The sequence below is a fragment of the Mastigoproctus giganteus genome, chromosome 4, assembly GCF_048544385.1.
Source record: "Mastigoproctus giganteus isolate SK-2022 chromosome 4, ASM4854438v1, whole genome shotgun sequence".
Taxonomy (NCBI): Eukaryota; Metazoa; Arthropoda; class Arachnida; order Uropygi; family Thelyphonidae; genus Mastigoproctus; species Mastigoproctus giganteus.
Genome location: NC_143578.1, coordinates 110,174,736 through 110,199,085, shown reverse-complemented (window position 1 = coordinate 110,199,085; position 24,350 = coordinate 110,174,736). Strand labels below are relative to the sequence as shown.

At 38.1% G+C, this 24,350-nt stretch overlaps 1 protein-coding gene across 1 annotated transcript in view; it reads right to left on the bottom strand.

Moving 5' to 3' along the window:
* The window catches only part of unc-13 (protein unc13 homolog), a 1,321,962-nt gene that overhangs the window by 743,053 nt on the left and 554,559 nt on the right, over nt 1-24,350 (bottom strand). Inside the window, exon 17 of the mRNA XM_090372343.1 lies at nt 9,551-9,671. Within this exon, the coding sequence (XP_090228469.1) occupies nt 9,551-9,671 (121 nt within the window). The remainder of the gene's footprint in view (nt 1-9,550; nt 9,672-24,350) is intronic.

Sequence of the window (24,350 nt, the reverse complement as noted above, 5' to 3'; positions counted from 1 at the left end):
CATATAAATTACCAGATGAGACAGAAGCCTAGGGCAGATATAACGTATTCTGTAATCAAGTCACAAAGGAGGTTAGGCAAGTGAAGGCTGATTATGAGAAATCCTTGGCAAAGGATGCAGAGAAAAACAACAAAGACGTCATTACTTATGTAAACTCCAGAAGGAAGGGGATGAATCAGATTGGCCAACTTGATATTGATGGTTCGACTGTTGATGATCCTGCTCAGATAGCTGAACAAACTGAATGAGTATTTTGCATCTATATTCACACATGAGGATTGCTGTAAGGAAGGTGAGGACAGAAGTATACTAAACTGTAACAGGGAGCTAAATTAGGTTGGCAGTGTTGTTAACGACAGTAAAGGCGCCTCCGTAGCCAGGTGGGAAGGAGCAGCAGTGCGTAGCACACGCTTCTTGATTAGACCGGGGTTCGAGCCCGTCACCACCAAATATGGAGAATGCGGAAAGGTCATGGAATGACCACCGTATATCCCGGAGCAATATGGCCTTAGTTGCTAATGCTCCTAAAAACCAAATAACAAACAAACAAACAAACAAACGACAGTAAAGACAGTATGCTACTGCAACAGGATCAAGAAAAGTTAGGCAGATGGGCTGAGAAGTGCCAACTGAAGTTTAACATTGGCAAATGCAAAGTACTACGTGTGGGTAGCAGTAACCTAAGAGAAATGCACCAAACATGTGGAACTAAACTCAGGGAAGTGAAAAATGAAAAAGACCTGGATGGGGGGGGTTATTTTGCAGTCAGTAAAGTTCTGTGCGCAGTGCAGATGGGCTGCCAGAGCAGGTCATGGAGTCTTGTTAGTGATATATAGGAATTTTACTAGCAGGGATAGGGAGGTGGTTATCCCCTTATATAAGGCAATGGTATGGCCACACCTTGAGTACTGCATACAGGTCTGGAGGCCTCATTTTAGGAAGGATGTAGAGTTCCTAGAACGAGTATAGAGAAGGGCAACAAGATTGGTGAGAGGAACAAAGGGGTGCTCTTATGAAGAAAGGCTTAAGTTCTGCAAATTACAGCATCTGGAGAATAGGCACCTGCAAGGTGATCTGACTGAGACGTATAAGATGTACAACTTATTCCAGTAATTTAGCCAGTGAGTTGTAAATTAAATGGAATAAGTTGCCTACATGGGTGGTAAAGGCTGACAGTTTGGGGAAATTCAAAGGACATATGGATAGTACCTTCGGGTGAGGGAAACACATAGGATGATAGGTTTAATTTCCTTTTCGTTTATTAATAATTAGTTTTTTTTTTTTTCATAAGCCATAGGCTTTCCTGCACCATGCGGCTATTACTAATACTGTAAGGCTTTGAATGGTTTGAGCAAGCTCAATGCTGATAAAATTTCTCCTCTTTCTCAGCTTACACCGGCGTGGTTTAGTGAAATCCCGGAGCGACGTGGTGCGGTAAATGGACAACACCTGGAGGAGTATCTGGCAAACAGTTGCTATATGATCCTTAACAAACCAAACAACCTACCAACATTTTCAAACACGATGTGGGAGGCCACGATTGATGTTACTTTGGCTACCAGATCTCTGGTGGACCACATTGCATTCTGGACTGTCAGAGAAGACTGAACCTCATCTGATCACCAAACAATTACCTTTCAACTAAACCGGAAACTAAATACACAAACGGTACATAGACAAATGCAACACAGATATGCTGTTGAGAAGGCAGACTGGCCTCTCTTCCAGGAGTCATTACGTACAGCTGCTCAAGCACTTGACACAGAAGGACTAGACCCAGATAGACACCAAGCTAAAATTGTCAAGCTTATCACAGATGCAGCAAACAATTCCACAAAGCGGAAAAACGTATTCCGGGAGCTGTTCCCTGGTGGTGTCCAGAATTACAACAACTCAGACGTGTGGTAAACACCTGCTGAAAAAATTTGATGTGCCAGGCGTAGCTGGCCTGCAGTAGAAGTGGAAGCACTATGACAACAGTACCGAACGGCCAGGAATCAATATACAGCAAAGATCCGTGAACGAAAACAATGCTCCTGGGAGCACCTAGTATCCACAGTTGGAAACGACAACCCCTGGGGAGTGGTCTACAGAGCGACCACAAATAAACTCCCCAGAGGCGAAGTCATCACCACAACCAAGAAGACACAAGGGGAGTACACCAAAACGTGGCAGGAATCCATCAATAATATCCTAGATGCCATGTTCCAGAAACACCTGGATCAACCACCCCAGAACAAACATCGCTCTGCCTAAAATATAGTTACCTACACAACAATCGAAGAGGAGGAGCCCTTTACTAGGACTGAACTAGACATTGCAGCCGCCAAACTAAGAAACAGGAAATCACCAGGTGCAGACTTATTAGAGCCGGAAATTGTAAAAAAGGCAGTTCAGACTATCCCAGAAAAAATACTAAATTTATTTAACCAGTGCCTAAAAGAAGGCTATTTCCCACACACCTGGAAAACGGCAACGCTTCGGCTCATCCTCAAAAATCCAACAAAGCAGCAGGATCTCCCAGGGTCCTACAGACCAATAGCCTTACTGTCCATACTGAGCAAACTGATGGAACACCTTCTACGAAATCGGATAGAAACTCACTACTCAAATGCAGGCCTTCAATCCCGAAATCAGTTCGGGTTCAGAAAAGGACACTCCACCGTAGATGCATTGGAAAATATTGTTAACGCCGCAACCACAACCAACCGAAAGTACTTCCTCATCATCGCAATGGATTTTGCTGGGGCGTTTGACACTCTCTGGTGGCCAAGTGTCTTTGGCAGGCTCCGGGAGGCTAACCTGCCAGCAAATCTATACAAATGCATCAGTACTACTACATCAGTACAGATCAGTCACTACTCCGTATTGCTCCGTATCACGGTTGATACACAGAGGATGCCCACAGGGTTCCGTTCTGGGCCCTCTTCTTTGGAATGTCGTCCTAGACGGCTTCCTAAATCTCAACCTTGGAAACGTCACATCCCAGGCTTATGCAGACGATCTTATTCTGATACTTGCTGAGGACTACCGAGCACAATTAGAGAACTCCGCAAATAGAGCAGTCACTATCCTGCAAGACTGGGCTGACAACAACAAACTCACAATTTCTCCGACCAAGATATGTTCAGTCCTACTCAGGGGGACCCTAGATATTAGGAGGCCTCCCTAAATCAAAGTCCAGGGGAAAACCATCAAACTCGCAATGGAATTAAAACATTTGGGAGTCATGCTCGATAGGAATCTATCCTTCAACACCACATCTGACATACATCAGGAATAAAATCAGAAACTATTCTGCACTCTTTGCAAGAGTCACCCGTAAGGACTGGGGCTTGAGGAAAAGGACCCTTGCCCTCTTCTATACGACAGTATTCCTGCCAGCCATTTCATATGCCTCCGGAGTCTGGTACCACAAAGCGACCACCGTGGTCAACAGGAGAAAACTCGAGACGATACAAAGATATACCCTGCTAACGATCTCCAGAGCGTGCAGGCCAGTGAGTACTCAAGGGCTGCAGGTCCTTATGCGTGCCCTCCCCCTGGACCTGGAGATCGTTCGTCGTGGAATCCTACACCAGCTCAGCAAAGGAAAAACGTCCACCTGCCTGAACTACATGATTGACTTAGCCAATGATCCTAAAATGGAAAAGAAGCGACTCACACTGCATCTCCAACAGACCTGGCAAACCCGCTGGGAAAATTCAATCAAAGGTGAAATCACCCGGAAATTCGTGCTGACAATTCAGACAGTATATCCAAAATATCCCCACTGGCTCTCTCCAGAACTCCTGGTCACATACCTACTCACCGGACACGGTGCATTCAGACAAAAGTTATCAGGCTTCCGACTCAGTGACACTCCTCTCTACCACTGCGGCCAAACAGAAATATGGGAACACCTCACGTATCACTGTCACCTGTATCAAGATCTACGCTGTCGGGCTCATCACTGAAATTCGATTCACACTGCAAAACCAGGAACACCTCATCCTAGAAGAAGAAGACAGCTACAAAGCGCTAACAAAATTCGGTCAAGGCCTCTTCAGCAGAAGACGGACCTTCCCCCAGCCGCAACCACCGCAATGAAGAGAATGCAAGTACCCATCAAAGCTGCCCATAATCTGAAAAACAATTTGACACCACTAAGGACCACCAGAACAAATCAAACCCGCAGGGATCCGACTTCATAGCAGAAGGAACAAAATAAAATCACAAATGCACATCCAAACTGACTGGACTAAATAACCTCGGATGGGATCCTAACCAATGAATGGCTACAAAATAAACTGGACTTTTGTAAACCTCAGACAGGACAAGGTCCCAGAAATTACATTCCACCGACTGAAGAAACTGCAGAGCCTCTCTGCACACTAGCCTTATTGGCGATCTGACCTGGCGCCCTTGCCTGGCCCACTTTTCTTTGCTTTCCCTGGCTGGGGGGAGGTGACGGTCCCTCTGTCTCCTTCCCTCCTTGCCACCCACACTTTCCCTTCTGGTGGGGTATGGACATGCCCCACCAAATCTTGGAGTCACCCTCCCTATCGACTCCATTCTTCTGTCTGTCTCCCCCCCACCAGCCTTCATTCTCCCTCCCACTCTACCTGCACGCAAGTGAAAGCCCCATACATCCAAACATAATTACAGCCAAATTAGATTCGCCCACAATTTTCGGCCTCACAATTCTAGCACAACCACCACATGATAACCTCTCATTTTTTTTTTTTTTAACTTAGTTATTTTTATTTTTTATTTTATTTATTTATTTATTTTATTTTTTTTAGGTCCTAGCCACTGAAATCTCAGGAAACTAGGTGGCAGAACCTGCCAGAGTACTTATTTAAAATATTGGTGTACCTGGTCTGCCTCCACGGGGTGAAGTGTGGGCAACGTCTGGCCTCAGCAGAGGCATGGCGGCTAAATGGCCACAAGAACAACGGTACACAACACTACTCATGTACAATATCCATACACTTTTAAATCTCTGGCCTTTACCGCGTACTGTATCACACGACAATGTAAACTACGCGAAGATGGGGGAAACTCCTGGTGCCGTTTGACCCCAAACACGCGTTACACTTGAGGGGGCATAAATTCAAATTGAGTTAAGACAGTGCAGAATAGATGTTCTGAAATTTGCCTTTAGGCAGTGAGTGGTTAACTACCGGAATAAACTTCCATCTGTCGTTGAAGTTGATAGCTTAAATAACTTCAAACAAGAACTGGAAAAACCTTTGGAGTGAATGGATAGTAAAATGGTTTTTTTTTTTTTTTTTGGCTGGTGCTGTATAAGCATTGTTTCTTGCATCATATGCCGCTACTAATGTTATTGAATATTTTCTCTAACAAGCTGATGCAATTAGCAATCATGTAGTTAATTCAAACATTTTGACTACTTGATGAGTTTCCCCTCCCACTTGATCCAGTTAATCGGGAACAATTTAAAATAACTCGTTATAACACACCTACACTTGCATGAAAAAGCTCTTGTCATACTCTTAACAAGCTTCTAGTCAGTAGTACCTCCCACTTTTATTTTACCTTTGCATCCAATTACTGCACACCATACAGATTCTATGATGGTAGGCATAACTTATAATCTGGAAAACTTTAGTCATGCTCAGCTGATTTTGATAAGAAGTATGTACCCCCCCCAAATCAGTCCATCCTTCCTAAAGACATCACACTCACTCACTCACACACACACACACACACACAAACCCTTGACAACGGTATAAGAAGACTAAGGTTATATCCCTTACATAACTTCACATTCACTCGAAACACTGCCATCCTCAATGTACTTTGAAAATATCAGATGTTGTCGCAAGAAACAAACTTTTGAGATCAGCAGACGTGTTAATTTGCAACCTTATTCTTCCCCCCCCCTTCAAATAAGAGTTCCCTGAACATTTGCACCACCTTTGTTCAAATGTATTCTTTCTCTCTCTGCAAAATGGATTCCTTTTTATGTAAAAATGCACTCTACACTGATAAAAAAAAATTTCCCAAGAGTCTTCCACAGTCGCTCAAATCAAAAGTAATTTCAATATTTAGTCCCATCTATTATGCCTGGACAGAACTGCTGACACATACATTCTTACCTTATCCCTGGCACATTTTCAGCATGGTCCTGTATTTATCCGATAACCTGTCAATCAATGTGCCTTTAACTTTGTGGGGAGGCCCAAAATTTTGGAAAAATGTTGGCCAGTCACCTGACAGTTGCCAATTCTCTTTCTATTTTTTTGGAAATCTTTTGGGTTTTTTGTTAAAAGAATTTCAGCATCTCTTCTTTTCGTAATGGATTGCAATATTTATTGTAGGTACTTTTAGTTTTACAAAAAAAAAAAAAAAAAAAAAAATTTAAACATGCAATTTATTCTCAAAAAAACTACGAGGAAAAATATTACTTCTCCTGAAGCTCACAAAAAAACATTTTTGACAAGAAACGGACATCAATCTCTTATTCTCTTCCATTTTCCATGTTAAATGGGCAAAATTTCAAACATGTTTCTATCATATATTGTAGCATATTCTGCATATAAATATTATTAAAAAACCTTTTATATATATTCAATGCTATTAGTTCTGTTTTCAAGTTGATTTCAAAATTTATTACAAATTTGGCATGCTGTGAAACATGTTAAATTTGAAACCACACATCTTTCTTCCCACGGTGTAGCACTCATCCAGAGAGAATACTGGGTTTCATATAAATGTCTTCACTCTGTGAAAACGAAAAGAAATCTTTCAAACAGACCTATAACTAGATATTTTTGAATTAATGGAAAAATAAAAACACATAACCTGAAACTTTAAACAAACAGTATCATTATCATGATACTCTTCAAGTAAAAAGCCAAATAGTGACAATTATGGTGGAAACTGGACAGGTTCTAGCATGCAATTCCTGTACAAAAATCATAAAAAAAAATAAAAAAATAAATCATTTCAGAAACTACTGCAGTAAAAATTTGACTATATTCAGGAAAGTAGAAGAACTTTCAGATTTTTAATCATTGATTAATGCAGGGACCTTATTTTTGATGGTCAGCTATCAGGACACTCAACACATCCAAAAGGTTAATATTACATATTATTGGTCCCTACATGCATAATAATGCTCTCTTCACCATCCCCCCCCCACCACAGAAATTTTACAATCTCTTCAATTGTTACTCACAGCAGACACAGTTCTAGATAACTAACTGAAGTACCACTGGCAAGTTTCTCTAACAATATAACTTCCCCCTCCTCCCCATTTTCAACAGATAATGAACTACATTTGCACTATGAACTTGCAGAATTCTATGGACCACTTGCATACCTTATAAGTTGAATATTTTAAGGAAAAATACATACTGACACAAAGCTGATGTCTCGTGTTTACAATTTGTTCAGAGTTCAGTGAATGTATGTATATCAGCATAATTTGATAATTGTGAGACAGACTGAGAAATCCATTGCTTAAAACCAGTATCATTAAACTTGTACATAAATGGCAGTAGGCAATCCCATAAGCATATATCAAATTTCAATGTATTGATCAAGTGTCATAAAAACTTGAACAATCCTGGCGTAGAATCTTCCTGCACAATCAGCAATGACGCACTGCTTGTGCAAATGGCCAATCCAAGAACTAATTCATTAATTCTTAAGTGGTAGTCACATTCACCCATTTCCTTCAAAATTAGCCTGAAAATGTGTAGTACAAAATGATGGATTACATGTTTGATTAATTTAACTATACCTTTAATTCTGACAAACTTGTGCAACTTTTTAAATGCAGATGTTTTCAAAATTTTAATCGGTATTCCACATTTCAGTCATCTATTTTCAATATACAATAGGAATGAAGTCAAGTTCTGTCTATATTATGAAGCTTTATACTATATAATAAATAATCATAATGTGCACCTCTTTTCATACTCTTTGTCTCCATTTGAGAGAAACAAATATCCATCACAGTGTTAATGCTGGGGATTTAATAAAAATTTAAGGTAATATCTTTTTGGGATTTCAAAAAAAAAATGAACCAATGTAAAGCTTAATTTCTTGCTATACTACAAGGAAGGAGTGGAACCATCACTGGCAAAACTGCCAAGTATTTAAAAAGTTGATTTCATTGATTAGCATTTTGACTGTGGTGAATACTTATGCTTAAATGGATCCTGGCTTGATATAGTTAGGGAAGGACGTTACATGGCTGTTTTCCATTAAGATTATTAGTAAATATAATACCACTCCAATACCACATGAAATTAATAATATAGTTTATTCGGCTATTTTCCTAAACTACCATACATTAAGGTAACGTTTCAGGTATCTTACCAATACCCATCGTCAGACTGTGCTGCTGACAAACTCCTCTTGCTGATGCTCCCAGAAACCTGATGTGCATATTTATGCACATCAGATTTCTATTATATTTAGTAATAATCTTAATGATCCTGGATTGAATTTTCTCATAGTGGATGGTATTCATAAGTTGGGGGGGGTATGAGGTTTGCGGGCAGCACATGTCTCTAAACTACCCTTTAAGAATCCACTATTCACTTGCTACAATGATCTAGAGGTCTGTGGGTAATGCAGAGGCCTAGATTTTTAATGGAAAGATCATGCCTGGTCAGATCAATGTATGAATATATTGCATGACATCAGTCACACAGAGAAGATTTTCTTTTGCTGGCCATCAAACTACAAGTCCTTACAGGAAAGTGACTGATATCATGCTGCAATGCAAGTTTAAGATCAAATCATATTTCCACACACACGCGCGCACGCGTCCAGCTTTCCACTAATATGGTGGTTTTCAATTATATCTATGTTCATTAAGTTTGCCGCCTGTTCCACTTTTTCGTAATGAAGTGCTCAGCAGCTAAGTCCAAGAAGGGTGTCAAATGCCATTTTATTGTCGGTGATTCAGTCTGTTTACAGCAGAATAGGCTTTTATATGCAAGCACAAGTGAAAAAAAAGGCTATGTTCCACTTTTCGGCAATTTTTGCCTTTTGGTGGGAGTCTGGATCCTAATCCCGTCGTATGAGTGGGGTCCTACTGTATATATTCTCAATTTCATTTTTAATTTTTTTTACATTTTATGATTATTGACATATTTTTACAGTATTCCATTTTTAAAATATTTTGAAAATAATTTCTCTCTAATGTGTATAATGATGAGTTTAAAACACACTGATTTGTTTAAAGTAACATGTGAGTGGAGATTTAAGTTAAACACAAAGAAAATAAAAGAATATACCATGTAACTAAAAGAGTAAATGCCCTAAGAGTAACTTATCAATTTTCGAATCTGGGAGAAAAAGATTCAAAAAACGTCCAAATTAATATGAAGTATTTAAACTAGTATGGCCAAGTGTGTCAGTTACATGATGAGTAGTCCATCCATTGTCAAGCATAAATGAAAAGTTTAACCTCATCTTTAATTGCTATATACTAATTTTTAATTAATACACATAAGAAATAATAAATACAGAGATCTGAAAAGTGAACAGTTTTCATGGGACTTTTTTTTTTTTTTTTTTAACTTACCTTATAAGTTCAAATATCTCAGGTTTATCTCGCTCTCTGACCTTCATCCTTTCTTTCATTGCCATAATGATATTATTAGCTTTATCTTCAGCACCATGTTTAGAGCTCTTTTCGGCAGCTCCTATAAGATAATAGCAATGCAAACCAGAATGAAAGTCCATTTCATTTATTTTAGTAGAAGAAAGAACACTAAGTTTTTGAAAGATATGCAACATAACCACTTAATGTCCAACTATTTTAAACCCTTTTCTTTTATCTTTTAACACACCTTTTTCAATAAAGAATATCTACTTAGCCGCGTGGCCACAACTTCAGGATGCTCTGAAAACAAATTTCAAAAATTTCCAGAAAGCATGAATATAGTCATGTCTCAATTTCTGCCACAGATGCATTACTGAAAAGTGAAATCAATGGATGGCTAATTTCATATAAAAAATAATGCTATGAGTAGGGAGGTAGCACAACATGTTAAGGTCTGACAATGATATCTGATGACAATAACATCATTGCAACCAACAAGAAGTTAAGCTAGGAGGCTGACAGTAACTTTTATGAGGAAGATATGCAGGCTGTGGGTCAGTGGTGAAGAAAATGTGTATAAAGAGGTATACATTCAGTGATCTCTGAATTAACACAGCCTACGTAATAACGTGTAGGGCGACTGTTCTTATGGATAACAGCCACGATTCACCTAAGCATTGACTCCACTAGAAGTCAGGACATTCATAGGGATCTGCAGACAGCCGTAAGGCATTCCACGGTGTCGGAATAGATGACAGCAGCTTGTCCATATGCCTCACTTCCAGTTCTAAAACATCCCACAAGTGTTCAATTCAATTGAGGCCAGGAGGATTTGAAGGCCAATCAAGATGAGTGATATCTTCACTGTGTTCCTTGAACTGCTTGTACACACTGTGGGCCCAATGACATGGCACATTATTGAATTGGAAGATCCTGTTTCTGTTCAGGAAAAAATGCAACGTGACAGGGAGCACATGGTCTCCTAAGAGACGCCAGTAGACCAGTGAAACATTGGTCCATAGGCACCAGGGGTCCTAGTTCTTGCCAACGTAAAAAAAATACACCCAATATTACACAACCACTGCCACCTGCCTGCATAGTTGGCACTATGCAGGCAGTCTATAGACTCATGTTGCTTGTATCATACACAAAGGAGTCTGCCAACATGTTTAACCAGGTCTTTTAACTCATCTGACCAGCACACTCATTTGCAGTCCTCCAATGTCTAATCAGTGGGCTGTTGGCACCACAACAACCCACTTTTGTCATTGATGGCAATCAGTACTGAGAGTGTCTCTGGAGTCGTCTGCTGTGGAAACTCATACATTTGAGTGTGCAGCACATCATTTCGGATATCTTTCTTGCATTCCCCATATTGTATTGTATTGTGTTGTCAACTGTCACACATTGACCTGCCAGACAGCCTGTACAACACTTGTACCTTTTACTTCACCACAAACAACCACCTTGTAATCCTTTACAATTTGGTTGGCAAGAGGCAAATTGACCCACTCAATGCCATTCAAACACTGAGTACTTGCATCAGTTATGGATGCACTTAACGTAGGCACTACCACAATCATACCTTTTAAAAACTCCATGATATATTTACTACATCCCATAACTGCTACTTTATCACTTTGAATTGAATGACCAGATGAAAATTAACACTGCTCTACCATACAAAGCTATTTAGCTTTTTATACTGAGAGGTGGTCATAATTCAGTGATCACCGGGTGTATAAATTGGTAAAACAGAAGAGAAATAATGATCCAAGATTAAAGCATTCCTTAGTAGGAAATAAAATCATTGAACTATATATCAAGCCACTTAATACTTCAAACCACTGAATACACACCACTGAAAAGGGAGAATAATACAAAAAAAAAAAAAAAAATATATATATATATATATATATATATATATATTCATCATAATTTGCTCTGCAAACAAGTTGCTATCTTTTGATAATTATCATCAGGGAACAGAATCAAAGTATAACAAAATGTTAAAACTCCAGGAGTTTAATATAGTGGTGTCCTTCACTTGGGGAAAGAAGAGTTATCCTTTATTTTTGTTACTTGCATAATTCTCATTATTCCTGTTATTCTCAAAGTAAACCATGGAAGTAATTAGCTCCAGAAATATTAAAAGTCTGACACAACTACTTGCAAGAAAGATTAATAAGTGGAAAATTAGTTCTATCATCTCTTTTCTGCCGGTAGAAGAACCCAAATTGTATTCAGGGTCAAGCATCAACCTTAACTACATTAAATATATTTTAAATCAATAAGAATTTGTAACACCCAAGAAATAGACCCAAGCGCAGGACGAAGGTATTTCCATGTCACGGTCAGAAAGATTTTTTGGCACCCTTTTACTAAGAATATATATATTTCTTGTCTCATTGTTCTTCTCTTTTTCGTGCCCCTTAAAGAATGGCGCCCCGGGCAAGAGGCCTCCTGGTCCGTATGTTAATCCAAAACTGAATCCCCCCCAACCCCGACTTCACCACAGATTCTGGTTAGACACTAAATATAGATATCTTACTCTACAGGAAAGCTTCATATATATATATATATATATATATATATTTTTTTTTTTTTTTTATGAAAACCCCAAACACGAAAGATATCAAAACCTATAGTACTTGGTACCGTGCATGGGTTGAAGAAGTATGGGGGGAGGGATGCCGGAAACTTTGCTCTAGAGACAAAACATGGGTATATGTTTGTACATCCAATTGGAAAATCCTGAAAATGATCTTTTCTGCAAATCATCATACATGAAGGTTTCTTGTGGGAAGGCAGTTGTAATTGAGTGTTGCTAATGGCAAAAGGGATCTGCACACTTGGTACATCATTATTTTTTGGCAAATTGAAGTTGAAGCTGATTGAGCTGTATACACAGCTCAATCAGCTTCAACTTCTCGAATATCTGCTACCAATTCCTTAAATGCGATCTCCAGTGGGGCAAAGACATCTTAGTTGATTTCAATCCTTCTAAAACTCAGTCTTGTCTTATATCTCGCGAAAAGGATTCTTCTACTCCTATGCTTATCTTTGGTGACACTTTGATTTCTAGGCAAAATGATATATCTCTTTTGGGGATTATCCTGACTTCTAATCTCTCTTGGCACAAGCACATTACAAATATTGCTTCCTCTGCATCTAAAAAACTTAGTTTTCTCTTTTGCTCTCGGCATTACTTTTCTTCCAAACAGCTGTTCATTCTGTACAAATTGCAAATACACCCTACCATGGAATATTGTTCCCACATCTGGGGAGGTGCCCCAAAACCTCTCTCAGGTTTCTAGATTCCATTCAGAAGAGGGCAGATAGGTTAATTAATGACTCCTCTCTAACAGAGTCTCTCCACTCTCTGTCTCATAGATGTACTATTTCTGCTTCATGCCTTTTCTACAGATACTTCCATGGGCACTGTTCTACAGAATTGGCTTCTATAATACCCGCTCTCTCTCTCTCTCTTTTTCAAAACAATCTGAACACGTGTCGCCACCAGCCAACATCCATTTATTGTCCAAATTCAAACTCACAGAACCAACTTTTCATCTTCCCCGTTTATTCATTCAACTGCCGTTTTCTGGAACAACCTTCCTTCACACGTATTTCCTGAAAATTACAGTCCACAGAAGTTCAAGTCTAATGTCAACAAATATCTTCTTTAGTCTTCTCAACCTACAACCCAAGCATGGTACTAAGTACTATAGGTTATAGTACTATAGGTTAAGTACTATAGGTTATAGTACCATGTACTAAGTACATGGTACTATAACTCTCGTGTTTGGGGTTTTCATAAAAAAAAAAAACACAACTGTCTCCTTGACTTAAGCATTAAGTTACATTACAAAGTTTTGTTCTTAACATGAGTCATTATCAGTAGTTGTGAAATAAAGTTCACAAACCAAAATTAAACCAATAAAGCACTACAAATTTCAACTGGTATTAATATTAAATAGCATATTGGGGATTCACATGGTAAAAAATTATATATTATGCCAAATTAAGTAGAAAAACAATTAAGATATTTGCCTAAACTGATGATGCCATCTTGAATGCTGGAACTGAATATATACTGGTAGGATGATTCTAACAGGGAGCTAAATTATTTTGTAATAACTGAAAGCAAAGTTGAGGAAAAATTGTTGAAGTTAAGCATAAGAAATGCATGTGAAATGATGAAATCTATTCTATCCAGTTATATTAAAGAAGGCAGTAAAGGAAGTAAGCAAACCCATAGCCATAATTATGATAGCATCCTTGCACTGAGGAAAGGTACCACAGACTGGAGATGTGCAAATGAATCTCCAATTCACAAAGGGGGATCAAAGAGTGACACAAGTAATTACAGAGTTAGTTTAACTTCTGTTCCGGGAAAATAACTGAGTTGCTGGTTAAAGAAGCAATGAATCATCTAGACAAAACTTCAGTTATAATTCAGACAAAGCACGGGTTTGTTAAGGGAAGGTCTTGTCTACACCAATTTCATTAGATACTATGATGTGGTCACAAAGAAACTGGATGCAAAAAATTATTTTGATATCATATACCTGGATTACAAGAAAGCTTTTTTATTGTTGCACATGGAAGACTGCTGCTATGGATAAAAGTTAAGTGGGAGTATACAGAGAGTGGTAATCAGAGGACACTGCTCTTCATGGAATAATGTTATTAGTGAAGTCCTGCAGGGTCTAGTATTGGCCCACTGCCGTTTTCTGTATTTCTCAATGACATTGATGAAGATATATGAAGCTTAATGTCCAAGTTTGCATATGATATGAAGGTTGGTAGGGTTGTTAATGACAGTATGCTCCTGCAACAGGATCTAGAAAAGTTGGGCAGTTGGGCTGAGAGGTGGCAACTGAAGTTTATATTGACAATTACTGCATGTGGATAGCAGTAACCACAGAGTAACGCACCATCTGCACAGTACTACACCGAGGGTACTGGAGAATGAAAAAGACTGGGGTAATTGTGCAGTTGGATATAAAGTTTTCTGAGCAGTGCAGACAGGCTGCCAGAGCAGCTCATGGGGTCTTGTCAATGATATACAGGTATTTTGGTAGCATGGATAAGGAGGTGATAATTCTTTTGTGTAAGGAAATGGTCGGGCCACATCCTTGAGTACTGCATACATGTCTGGAGGCCTCATTTTTGTAAGGATATGGAGCTGCTGAAGATAAGGGCAACGAGATTGACGAAGGGAGCAAAGGGTTCCTTTTACCAAGAAAGACTGGAGACTAAGCACCTGATCGAGGTGTATAAGGCCTTAAATGGGTTAAACAGGCTCAATTCTGATGGGATTCTTTCTCTTACTCAGATTACAAACCTGAAGGGGCATAAAATAAAATTGACAAAAGACCGTTATAGAATAGATATACAGAAATTTGCCTCCAACCTATTTTACTGGTTAAATTCTGTAGAGATTTTAATCCTGTGGAGGATTAAAGAGGTATGGCTCAATAGGATGTGAACGGCAACTTTGTATTTTAGCTGCATACTTAAGTAGTAATGTTTTTCTGTGGAGGCAAAGAGCGGGCTCATGAGCTTCAATATATAAATTATGAATAGGAGATGTCCTGAAAGCACCAAGTGCAATCCACAATATACTATTCTCTATAGCAGGTATGTCAAACTCATTTCTGCCGGGGGCCGCATAAAATTTTCTTAAATATTATATATTGTTTCAGGATTCAGTAGCATAATCAGGATAATTAAAACTCATATGTAATTAACATTTAAATTTTTATTCAGATCTACAGAATACAAGTAATTTAGAAATTAGTATGTATAGTGAAGAAATGGGAGTAAAGTGGCTGTTGATGAACTGGTAACCAAAGGAGTGCATGGCAGCCAAAGTAACACACCTCTATTAGTTACAATTTATCTTCAACTTACAATTTATCTTCTTTTTCGGAAATTGCTACAAAGACTGAAGATGGATTTTGTAACAATAACAATTTCCGAAACGTTTCCTAATAAACTGTAACTAATAGAGGTGTGTTACTTTGGCTGCCTTGCGCTCCTTTGGTTTTAGCATATATAATTGTTATATTATTATTTTTATTTAAAAATTAAATATTCAATATATTTATGAAAACAAATTAATTATTTTCTCCCTACTAGTTTACTCCCTACTAGTTTTTCAACATCAGGAGTCAAAGACTGGGAACATACAATTTTCAGTATGTCGGAAAGATGTTTATCTGTCAATCTCGATCTATATGCTGTTTTATTTAATTTCATACATGAAAATAATTGCGCGCATAAGTATGTACTCCCAAAGTAGTACATAATTTGCGCAGCAAACTTTTTAATTTCCGGGTATTTTTCACCTAAGTAAGAATATATTTTTGGAATTCCTACTTCTCGACATTTGTCTTTCAAAAATAAATCATTTTGCAAATCAATTGATTCCAGTTGAATCAAAGTGGGAGCTTTTTCGATTTCAAATGAAAAAGGTCCAACAAAAAGAGAAAACACATCTCCTAACTCTTTAAAATCATTAAAACGCTTATCGAATTCGTTTTTGATTTCCTCAATTTTGTCCCAATATTGTGAGAAAGAGCAATTTTGATTTTGTGTTTTTAACTGCTCACAAGTAGGAAAAAGGGTCAAAACATCTTTTTTTAAATCAATGAAAAATGAAAATGTATCAGTTATAAAAAATCCTTTGTTCGTTATTAACTTATTTTTACCTTGCAATGAAATGTTAAGATTATTGAGGTGGCTTGTAATACCAAATAAAAATGCCAAATGCTTAATCCACAAAGGATTTTTTATAACTGATACATTTTCATTTTTCATTTCAAGAAAAACTGTTATTTCCTCCAAAAGCATATAAAATCTCTTTAAAACTTTGTGGCATGATAACCATAGAATTTCTGTATAATAAGGAAGAACATTGAACTCAGATTCTAAATCTTTAAGAAAAAAAGTAAATTGCCGATTGTTGAGTGGTCTCGATCAAATAAAGTTGATTGTTTTTGTTACTGTTTTCAACACATCGACCATTTTTAATAATTTTAAACACAGAACTTGTTCATGAATAAGGCAGTGGACAGCCATGGTTTTCGATTTATCTGGGTACTCAGCTTGTAATTTTCTAATCAATTTTGAGACAAATCCTCAATTTTCACCTGTCATTGATTTAGCACCGTCGGTTGTTACAGACAAGTCTGTTAAGTGGAAGCTTACACTTTTCTAAAATGCTCCACACAGCAGCAGAAATATCTTTGCCAGTCGTAGTTCCAAGAAGAGGGATAACTTCCAACAATTCTTCGGTGATCCTCATGTTATTATCGCAACCACAAAAAAATACATTAACTTGAGCAACATCTCATATATCTGTACTTTCATCAATCGCAATTGAAAAGAACAAGACTTCTGTAGATATATCCTGTAGATGTGAACTGATGTTATCTGCCATTTTGCTAATTCTCTCTACCACTGTATTTCTTGATAGTGAAATATCACAAAATGATTGCACTTTTTCAGGACTGACGATTTCAGCTGCTTTTAACATAGATTCTTTAATTAACGAACCTTCCGCGAACGATTTTGAATGTTTTGCTAACAAATAGCTTATTTCGTAACTTGCTCTGATTCATTAGTTTTCATGAATTTTGTAAATACTTGTTGTTGACTATGAAGTGTAGTAGTAGTGGCATGTGATGCAAGAAAGCAAGTGTATGAGCTTATGCAGCATCAGCCAAAAAAAAAAAAAAAAAAAAAAAAACACACCATTCCCTCCAAATGCCTGTCCAGTTCCTCCTTAAATTTATTCAACCTATCAACTTCCACAACGACAGATGGAAGTTTGTTCCAACAATTAACCACCCGCTGGCTAAAGGCAATTTTCCGCACATCTAATATACATCTGTCTTTTCTTAATTTGAATTTATGCCCCCTTAGGTTCGTAATCTGAAAAAGTGGAAGGATCCCATCAGAATTCAGCGTGCTCAACCCATTCAAGGCCTTATACATCTCAATCAGATCACCGCGCAGGTGCCTAGTCTCCAGCCACTGCAATTTGCAGAACTTAAGCCTCTCTTGATAAGAGGATCCCTTCATTCCCCTCACCAATCTTGTTGCCCTTCTCTGTACAAGCTCAAGTAAATCTACATCCTTCCTAAAATGAGGCCACCAGACCTGTACGCAGTACTCAAGGCGTGGCCTGACCATTGCCTTATACAGAGGGATAATCACCTCCTTTTCCCTGCTAGCAAAATTCCTATATATCATTGATCCCATGACCTGCTCTGGCAGCCTGTCTGCATTGCTCAGAAAACTTCACATCTGCCTGCACAATTACTCCCAGGTCTTTTTCATTTTCTACCACCTTAAGTGTAGTACCACACAGTTGGTACGTTTCTCTGGGATTACTTCTACCCATATGCAGTACTTTGCATTTGTCAAGGTTAAACTTCAGTTGCCACTTCTTAGCCCATCTGCCCAAATTATCTAGGTCCTGTTGCAGTAGCACACTGCCATTACTGTCATTAACAACCCTGCCAACCTTTGTATCATCTGCAAACTTCAACACTAAGCCTGATACACCTTCATCAATATCATTGATAAATAAACAAAACAACAGTGGACTCAACACCGAACCCTGTGGGACTCCACTAATAACATTAGTCCAAGAAGAGCAGTACCCATTGATTACCACCCTCTGTCTTCTCCCACTTAACCATCCTTTTATCCATTGTAGCAACTTACCCTTAATACCATTCTGCTCCAATTTGTACAATAGTCTTCCATGCGCAACAGTGTCAAAAGCTTTCCTGAAATCCAAATATATGATATCAAAATTATTTTTTGCATCCAGTTCCTTCGTAACCACATCATAATACCCTATCAAATTTGTCAGACAAGACTTTCCCTTAACAAACCCATGCTGTGTCTGAATTATTGCTGCAGTCTTGTCTAGATGATCCTGCAATGCATCTTTAACCAGCGACTCCATTATTTTACCCGGAACAGAAGTTAAACTAACTGGTCTGTAATTACTCATGTCACCCTTTGATCCCCTTTGTGAATTGGGGATACATTTGCACATCTCCAGTCCGTGGGAACCTCCCCTGAGTCCAAGGATGCTCTCATAATTATGGCTAAGGGTTTGCTTAGTTGCTTTGCAGCCTCCTTTAATATAACTGGATAGTTATATTATATGTCCTCAAGGAGCAGAGGGTTCTTGCCCATTCCTCAAAAGAATTGGGGAAGGGATGGTTGGAAACTTGTCGGAAATCTGCCTAATTTTCTTCTATATTAACCTGGAGTTAGTGTTTCTATTTAAGGAAGATATAAACCGAATCCAAGAATTCTTCTTGGCTTGCCTTAGAATGAGACATGCTTTTGCTCTTAGCTTCTTGTAGTTAATAAGATTAGCTGTGGTTGGGTATCTACTAAATAAATTCCATGCTTTATTTTTTAACTTCTTTCCTTTTGTGCTATCTTCGTTATACCAATATTTAAGGATCTGTGGATTTGACAATGGAATTAAACATTTAGCTGCAGATAATAGGTGGTAAGTTATATAATCTGTGGCTTTATCTATTGACTGTGTTCGTATAAATTTCTCATCCAGGGTGACAGCTGACTGAAATTTGACCCAGTTGCTTAAGAGAATTTCCATTTCCTGCAGGTTTGGGGTAATGGTGGTTGTGTAGGAAGCAGATCAAAAATAATCGGAAAATGGTCACTGCCCATTGGATCATCATTGGAAACAGAATCGGGGAGCATATCAAGAGAGCGATTGCAGACGTTTGTAAAGTTGTTAATTGTATGTGAGTGGGTGGATCAGTATTAAGAATGGTTAAGGCTTTGCTTATCCAGAAAGGTTTCAATTAGTTGGCCATGTGTTTCTAATTTATTCGATCCCTATAAGGGATGGTGGCTATTGAAATCCCCCAAGAGACAGACAGGTGAAGGTAACTGTTTTGGCAGGTTTTCAAGATCTTGGCAATAGAATGTATGTCTTGGTTGGGAGATAGATTGATACTAGTGTTAATGCAATCTGGGTTATCTTTTTTTTTTTTTTTATTTGGTAGTTGTTGGCGCATCGGCTTCTGTGGCCATATTGCACCTCCCAAGGTTTTTGCAGTACTTTGATCCAAGCCCGAGGCGGGAATCGAACCCGCGACCTTTGGGTTGCCGGGCAGGTACATGACCCACTCGGCTAGCCCGGTCGGCCTCTGGGTTATCAAATGTACGGAAACTTTAATTTCAGTTAGCAAAACAATTTGCTTGGTGGGGATCTTAGAACTGACCAAGATGGCCACACCTCCATGAGCGGCATTTGAAGTATAATAACAGTTTTGTTGATAGCTAGAATAATTCTTTATGATGGCAGAAATTTGAGAAGTTAGATAAGTTTCCTATAGAGAGAAACCAACTGGTGAGTAGTGGTTAATTAAGTCTTGAATATCATTAAAGTTGCTATGACATCCTCTACAATCCCATTGTAGAATTTAGAGCATTAATGGTGTTTAGTAAAAGAAGCCGTATCTGACTGTTTTTTTTTTTTTTTAATATGACTGGTTTATGGTGTTCAGGCTTCGGGTTTTTTTTTTTTTTTTTTGTAGAAGAATGGTCAACCAGTGTCCATATCTTCTTCCGCACATATTTCTAAGATTGGGTCTTCCTGACTGGACAAGTTAATTGTATCCATGGTTGTGTCCTGAATATTCTTTTTCACGTTTGAACCGCGATTATTTTATGTAGCAGCAATCATTGGATTGTGTCCTGAATATTCTTTTTTATGTTTGAACTTCAATTATTTGATGTAGCAGCAATCACTGGAGGAGGAGAAGCTTTTGCTGGTATTGGACAGTTGCTGAGAGAGAGAGAGAGAGAGAGAGAGAGAGAGAGAGAGAGAGAGAGAGAATAGTCTGTGCCCAGTCAGAGATTGAGGGATTTGAAGGGACTGTAACATCAGTTTGGGTGGCCACTGACTGATTTTTCTGCACAACACTGGAATATGTACGTTTAGTAATACTGGGAGCAATTAATGAAAGCTTACTTTATTCTGAATCTTATACCTCACAATTTTGTTTTCAGTTTTCCACATGTTGCATGTCCTAGTATAAGCAGGATGGTTGTTGTTGTTATGTAGGCTTAATGGCACATAAGCTGCTAGGGCTATAATGTGCCTATTCACTTATTATATTAAAACATGAGTTTTCCATAAATCAGAAGAAAATCTGAAATCAGAAATAATTAATTAAAAAGCCCAGTTTGCCTGAGAAAGCCAAAAAATTCAGAAATATTTGCCTTATTACCAATCAGATTTTCAAGAGTTATTGGTTTATGAAGATTAACCAGTGAGATCAAGGATGAAGTTCTGTCTTGTTTATAATAGAGGCAGCCAATAAGAATATGTTTTACAGTCAAATTGTTAGAACAATGTGTACATTGTGGTGGATCATCTCTTGTGAGTAAATGAAGTTGGGTCAGATGAGTATGTCCTATTCTTGCCCTTGAGAGGACTACTTCTTCTCGTCTCGATGTACGGACACTGGAGGCCAAATTTCTGGGTCTTGTTTAAACTTTCCAATTGATCATTGCGAGTAGCAGCAATTGACATGCCTAGCCTATCCATCACCCCCCTGTTTTAAAATCAGAAAACAAGTCTCCATTTTTAAAACAGCAGCAAAGAGAGGATAAACATTCTAGGCATGTCAATCACTGCCACTCATAAAGATCGACTGAAAGGGGTCACCTGATTGTAAAGTTTGACCGGGGCTTTCATAAAAAAAATATAAATATATATATATATATATATATATATATACAGTCTGACCTCAATTAACACGATTAAATCGTCCCACGAGTGCATCGCGCAAAACGGAAATGCATTAATCGAATATAATAATCAATACAAAAAATTATAATTGGTCCTTGATCTTCAAGAATGTCCATAAAGAATTTTAAAAATACCTTTTAAATAACTTTTGAACTGTATACCATGTAAAAGATAATGAAAATAATTATGGAATTAAATGTTTATTGCATAAAACAGCTGTTCTCAAACTGTGCATTGTGGAATATTTAAAATTTTCGCGGGAAACATAGCGATACTCAATATTTGTCGGACATTGCGTGAACTACTACCTCTAGGTAGATCACAGTTTCAGCATTTCTTATTAAGTTGTTGTTGTTTTGGTTTTTAGGAGCATTAGCAACTAAGGCCATATTGCTCCGGGATATGCGGTGGTCATTCCCTGACCTTTCCGCATCCTTCATATTTGGTGGCGATGGGCTCGAACCCCGGTCTAATCAAGAAGCGTGTGCTATGCACTGCTGCTACTTCCCACTTGGCTACGGAGGCGCCTCTTATTAAGTTGTTTGGACCTAACTACTTAATAAATGGAACTGTTAGGAATTTTTGGTCTAGGTGCAACGTGAAAAAATTACTGACACACTAAGGGTGCTGTGAACCGAGAAGGTTTGGGAACCTGTGACATAAAATACACAGTGAAGAAACAATTTGTTACGGAAATATTTGAAGTGTTCACTTTCTCTTTTCATCAATCAATTTCCGATAGCCAACAACAACCTTCTCTGGGCCGGGCGAAATAAATACCACAGAGAACCTCAAACCTTTTGTTTGAGGTTCTTTACGATACGAAAGATTTCATCTAGTTCTTTTACCGTTATCTCCTTCGCAGTAACATTTTCATCTGACTCATTTAAAAATTAGAATTTTTACATGCAATTTTGCATTTACTTTATTAGCAGGAGACAAACAAGTAACACATCCTTCCGATGGTTGATGGAACACACTGAGGTGGGCAGCAGGCAAACATTTGTTTATTACCGTCCGATGCGCGGTAAGCTTAATGGGCGATTCAAATCGTTTTCAACTACCACATTAATAAAAAAAAAAAAAAGATCATTTTAACTGGAAATTTGCATTGTGTACAGCGAATGAAAAGTGATATATTTTTTTTCAAATAGCGATAACTGAAAAACGTTTTAATCAAACTCCCGTTATGCAAGGCCTGGCTGTAGTTTCAATATTTCTTAATTTCTTTACTTTACACTTTCTCTCTCTCTCTCTCTTTCATGTAGAGCCAAGTACTTAATTTTTTTTATAATTATTTTTTAAATTCTTTTATAATTATTTTTTAAATTTTTAAATTCTTTTTTATTTTATTTTTTACAATAATTGCGCTCTAATGTTTGGCTAAAAAGCCAAAATAGGAAAAAATTAATGTTTCAAAGGATTTATTTATTTATTTTTTATGAAAACTCCAAACACGAGACAGATTAGAACGTATATTACTTAGAATCGTGCTTGGGTTGGAGGTTGAGAAGACAAAAGAAGATATTTGTTGACATTAGACTCGAACTTCTGTAGACTGTAATTTTTTTCATTCATAAAAATTTCTTCAGGAAATACGTATGAAGGAAGGTCGTTCCAGAAAACAGCAGTTGAATGAATAAATGAGGAAGATGAAAAGTTGAACAGTAAATGGATGTTAGCGGCACATGTACGGACTGTTTTGAAAGAGAGAGTGGGAATTATAGAAGCCAATTCAGAAGAACAGTGGAAGTATCTGTAGAAAAGGTATGAAGCAGAAACAGTATGTCTATGAGGTAGAGAGGAGTCATTAATTAACCTAAATGCCCTCTTCTGAATGGAATATAGAAGCCTGAGAAAGGTTTTGGGGGCAATGCCCTGGATTTGGGAACAATATTCCATGGTAGGGTGGATTTGCGATTTGTACAGAGTGAACAGCTGTTTGGAAAAAAGTAATGCTGAGAGCAAAAGAGAAAACCAAGTTTTTTATATGCAGAGGAAGCAATATTTCTAATGTGCTAATGCAAGAGAGATTAGAAGTTGGGGTAATCCTCAAAAGAAATATATCATCCTGCGAAGAAATCAGAGTGTCACCAAAGATAAGCACATAGGAGCAGAAGAACCCCTTTTTGCGAGATATAAGACAGGACTGAGTTTTAGAAGAATTGAAATCAACTAAGTTGCCTTTGCCCCAATGGAGCATTACCTGGAGATCGGCATTTAAGGAATTGGTAGCAGATATCCGAGAAGTTGAAGCTGATTGCGCGGGGCAAGGTTTCTGAAACTGGAAAGTGGAATGCAATGTGCTATCATCAGCAAAACTATGGATAGGATATCTGGTCAATTACGAAGGTCATTAATATACAAGAGGAAAAGAGTGGGGGAAAGAACTTAACCTTGGAGGCCACCAGCATTAGGGAGAAGTTAGAAGACAGAGAGCCATCTACCATCACCCTGAGCGGTCAGAGAGAAAACTGGATGGCTAATTACAAAAAACAGTTGGCAAACCATAAGATGAAAGTTTGTTTAGAAGCCGTTTATGCAAAACAAATCGAAAGCTTAGAGATGTCCAGAGCAACTGATTGTGTTTGACTGAACTTTTCAATTAAATTTGACTATAAATGGGGAACTATATAATATCAGAGTAAAAACACCATTGACACCATTGACTAAAGGGAAAACTACAATAATGTGTAAAGGGCATCATTTCAACTGTATCTCATATTTTGCTCATCCTTCACAACAAGTTACCATGTATTGAATTACCTAGAATAAGCAAAGCTTTGCTGATGGAGAAGACTTGTTATTTATTCTCAGTAGGCACCACCACCACCACCCAAGATGGCACCGTTTTGAGGCTTGTTGGCCTTTCATTAGTGGGGGATGGGGGCAGGCACCCTGGTATTGCAAACATGATTAAATCATGTTTTCAATACAAAACTGTAAGTGGAA